Source organism: Gavialis gangeticus, unplaced genomic scaffold (assembly GCF_001723915.1).
Source record: "Gavialis gangeticus isolate Ggan-Ray unplaced genomic scaffold, GavGan_comp1, whole genome shotgun sequence".
NCBI classification, from domain to species: domain Eukaryota; kingdom Metazoa; phylum Chordata; order Crocodylia; family Gavialidae; genus Gavialis; species Gavialis gangeticus.
Genome location: NW_017729033.1, coordinates 37,183,732 through 37,187,633, shown reverse-complemented (window position 1 = coordinate 37,187,633; position 3,902 = coordinate 37,183,732). Strand labels below are relative to the sequence as shown.

At 49.4% G+C, this 3,902-nt stretch overlaps 1 protein-coding gene across 1 annotated transcript in view; it reads left to right on the top strand.

Moving 5' to 3' along the window:
* Positions 1-3,581: 3,581 nt before the first annotated feature.
* FBXL5 (F-box and leucine rich repeat protein 5) overlaps positions 3,582-3,902 on the top strand; it is a 79,524-nt gene continuing 79,203 nt past the window's right edge. Inside the window, exon 1 of the mRNA XM_019525935.1 lies at positions 3,582-3,737. Within this exon, the coding sequence (XP_019381480.1) occupies positions 3,654-3,737 (84 nt within the window). The 5' untranslated portion in view covers positions 3,582-3,653. The remainder of the gene's footprint in view (positions 3,738-3,902) is intronic.

Here is a 3,902-nt window from a genome sequence, read left to right as displayed (position 1 = left end):
CGAAATAACTGGAAGAGTGTGTTTTCATCTATGAGGGATACTCCCAAATCTGAGTTCACTTCCATTTTGCACTTCTTTCCATTTATTACTACAGTTGCAATCATCTCAGAACCTTGAGTTTCAACAACACCAACATTTTGAATCAAATATAGTTTTTGTACCTCACGTTCTGGGGAGGTATCTAATCTGTGAATGGTTTAGGAGTGAATCCATTTGCCACAGTCTTTTTGTCTCCCAGAACTGGACTTCAAGCGGCAAACCCTCTTTATGTGGCCCTTCTTCTTGCAGGCATGATACTCCTCATTCCTAAACGTGCACTCCCTTCGTCTATGTTGGCTGCCACAACTCAGACTTGTAGATTAACTGGTTCACGTGGTGCTGTTGGTAGGGTATAATCCACCGAATTTGCTGGTGATAACCTGATTCTTGATCTTTTTGGAGTAAGTGGACATTGCTGGAGAATGCCTGGTGAATTTGTCTCATGTTACGGGATGCTGTTTCAGCTACCAAGGCTTTTTCTTGTGCAGTAGCTAAGGTCAAATTTTGTTCAGAGAGCAGGCAATGTTGGATTGCTTCATCTTGAACCCCATAAATGAGACGGTCATGAAGCGATCACTGAACTCACCGAACTCACAAAATTCGGCAAGGCGACCGAGCTCAGGCAGGTAATTTGCTATACCTTCATTGACCTTTTGGTCCTGTTTAAAAAAAATGAAATCTCTGCAGGGTAACAGATGGCCTTGGGCAAAAATGTTCCTTTAGCAGGGCAATTAGGTCAGTATAAGACCACGTGTTTGGTAAGACAGGTGTTGTGAGGGAACGGACAATGGCAAATGTTTTGGCACCGCAGACTGTCAGGAGGATCGTTCGCTTCTGTTTTGGGTTTTCTACTTTGTTGGTTTCCAGGTAACAGGATAGCTTTTCCGCATAAGAGTCCCAAGAAGCTGGCTGGCTCACATCAAATTCTTCTATATGCCCCAATGTAGCCATTCTAACTAATATCAGCTGTAACAGAGAGAAAAGAAGCAGCAGAAAAAAACTTTCCTCTGATCACAAAACACAGCCTGGTCTCAGAATGTCGTTCCACAATCTAGGGGTGTGTTTTCAGCAAAGGATTCCATCCTTGTCACCAGATGATATGTTGTGAGTTCAGGAACAACACTCTGGATGCCCCTGGGTTGAACTAACAGTTATTTATTATTACAACTCTCTGGAATCATATCCAGGGTGGATCTTAACAATTGCCCTCAGTAGATGTATGCAGAACTTATATTTGCTCTGCCTCTGACTTGACCCAGTTCAGGCCTGTGGAGGGGAGGAAACCAAGAATGCCTCTGGCTCCTCCTGGCAGAGACAATGGAGTCCCCAGTGCTGCAAAAACTGCCACAAAGGAAACTGAACCCAGCAGTGCTGAACATGAGGGCTTTGGCCTGCATGGGACAGTGCAAGGAAAACACAATAAGACACAACACTTAGGTTGAATTTTCTATCAAGCCAACTTGTAAAGGACAGTTTCCTATCTGTGTAACTTATGTTCATGTGAAACCTTGCACTTGCCTATACTACAAAGCATGTTGTTTATCAATCCCAAATGTTTACTAAATGATCTGGATCTCCGTCCTGACTGTTTACCCCCCACCAAATTTTGGGTTTTTTTGTTAATGTTACCTGTGATTATTTTTTTTATTTTCCTCTAAGTCATTGATATGTTAAATAGCATTGGGATAAGAACAAGTGTTTGTGGCCTCCTATTTAAAATACTTCAATTAGATGGTGATTCCCCATTTACAAGTACCTTTTGAGGCTTCTTGGTTTAGCCCCAGGGTGTCATACCTGTGGCCCATAGGTTAGGTCCTGCTCACAGAGCTCATGCGATCCACAGGTCTCCTAGTGAGGCTGGGAATTTGGGGACTGGGTTGGCAGGCATGGAGCCCGCCACTGAGATCTGGGATAGGTGACTCCATACAGGATGTGTATTGGCCACAGGGGCAAGTGATGGTAGCATTAACCCTTACCCTCTCTGATGCCGCTAGTCCTACTGCCACCACCACCTGGCCCAACCTCCAAGGAGCCCTCTGGTCCAGAGTGCTGGGTGAATTTGATACCCTTAGTGTAGCTAATATATGCTAACATTGACTCTTCAGTCAGAATATAATGCTATACAAAGGTACATCTTACAGATGTCTGTATTGACCCTATTGCCTACCTTGACCAAATTTAGGAACCCCCCCCAAGTTTGCTCATTTGATTTTGAAACTTGTGTAGGGGTCAAAAAGGAATTTTACCTTATGGTCAGACTGGCACAGACTGTAGAGGGTTTTACCTTCTTCTCTAGCAGGGGGCATGGCCCCTCTACTGGGATCTTGAGTGGACCATATATAAACAACCTGTTACAGAAGCAGGACGCTGGCTGCTGTGGCCCCTTATTTTACTTGGGGCAAGGCTGGGTGTTAGGTCTTGTGTTGTGTCAGGACTGACAGTAGTTTTACTAAGAGTGTAGATTACTGATTTGTAGAGGATGTTTTGGATAAGGGTAATTCTGCCTCAGGCAGGGGCCTGGATTAGATGTGACTTCTCTGCCATGATCCCCCTACATTACCTGTGGTAAGCCCAGGTGTTAGGTTTTGTGTTGTGCCAGGATTGACAGTAATTTTACGAAGAGTTTAGATTTTGGATTTGTAAAGGATGGTTTGGAAGCAGGTGGGGGCGTCCTGCCTCAGGCAAGGGACTGGATTAGATGTGACCTCTGCAGGTCCCTTCCAGCATGACTTCTCTATGATTTTACGAAACAGCAAAGGGTGAGGTGGTGAAATCATGGCTGGGGCTCGACTTTCCTGGCCCTCCCCTGTCTGGCAGTAACACTAAGGAAAAGCTGTGGGTGTAAGGGCGGCAGCAACCCTCTCCCTGACTCTGGGCTTCACATCTGACCCCCTAACACTCTTGCGAAGGTGAAGCAAAGGGCATCTCTCTCCAGAGTACCCACCTGTGGGCATGGGGGGTCTCCAGAGGGAGCTTTGCCAGCTGCAGGGACATGGGGCTGGGACTACAGGGGCAGCCTGGGCTGCTAGCGCCTGGCAAGGGAAGGCGGCTGTCCCATGCCCCAGGCTCCGTGTGTCCAGACCCCTTGCGGGACAGACCATACAGCAGGTCTCACCACTGAGCACAGTTGCCAGGAGCACAAATAATTATATCCGTACAATAATTTCAGCCCTTGTACAATCAATAACACTAGAAGTGTTCAAAATGTACAATAATTGTTGCGGTAGATAACTGAGGCAGCATCTGCAAAACCCAAGTCACTCTCAGAGCGTCTTAACCAACTTTTGGTCTTACTGTCAGCCTCAAAACAAATGTTTCAGCTTGGATGCCCCAGTTCCCACACACTGGGAGCGGCGCTCATTTCATACTGAAGCCCTGCCAACGCTGCCACCGAGCACCGCTCCCACGCAGTCCCGCACGCGCTGAGCGGTGGGACGCGTCTGAGCCTGCGCGCCTAGGCAGCAGCTGCAGCCGCCGCTCAGGTGCCCTCAATCACGTGATATGGGGAGATGGCGGCTCCCGCGACGCCCTCAGCGGGGCTGGGCGCATGCGCAGAGCCCTTGCCGTCGCTATTGCTGGCGCCGCTGGCCGCGGCGGGGCTCTATGGGGAGAACATGGCTCCTTTCCCCGAGGAGGTGGATGTTTTCACGGCCCCGCACTGGCGGATGAAGCAGCTGGTCGGTCTCTACTGCGATAAGGTACTGCGTGGGCGCCGGGAGTTGCCGCCGTGCCCCGGCCCGGGCGGGCGAGCCCGCGGGACGATTTACCGAGTGCGCAGCTGTCAGCGCTTCCCCCTCCCCCCCTTACCCCGTGGGCTCGTCCCGCCTCCCCGCCTCCCCCCCGCGTTCCCGGCGGTGGGCTCG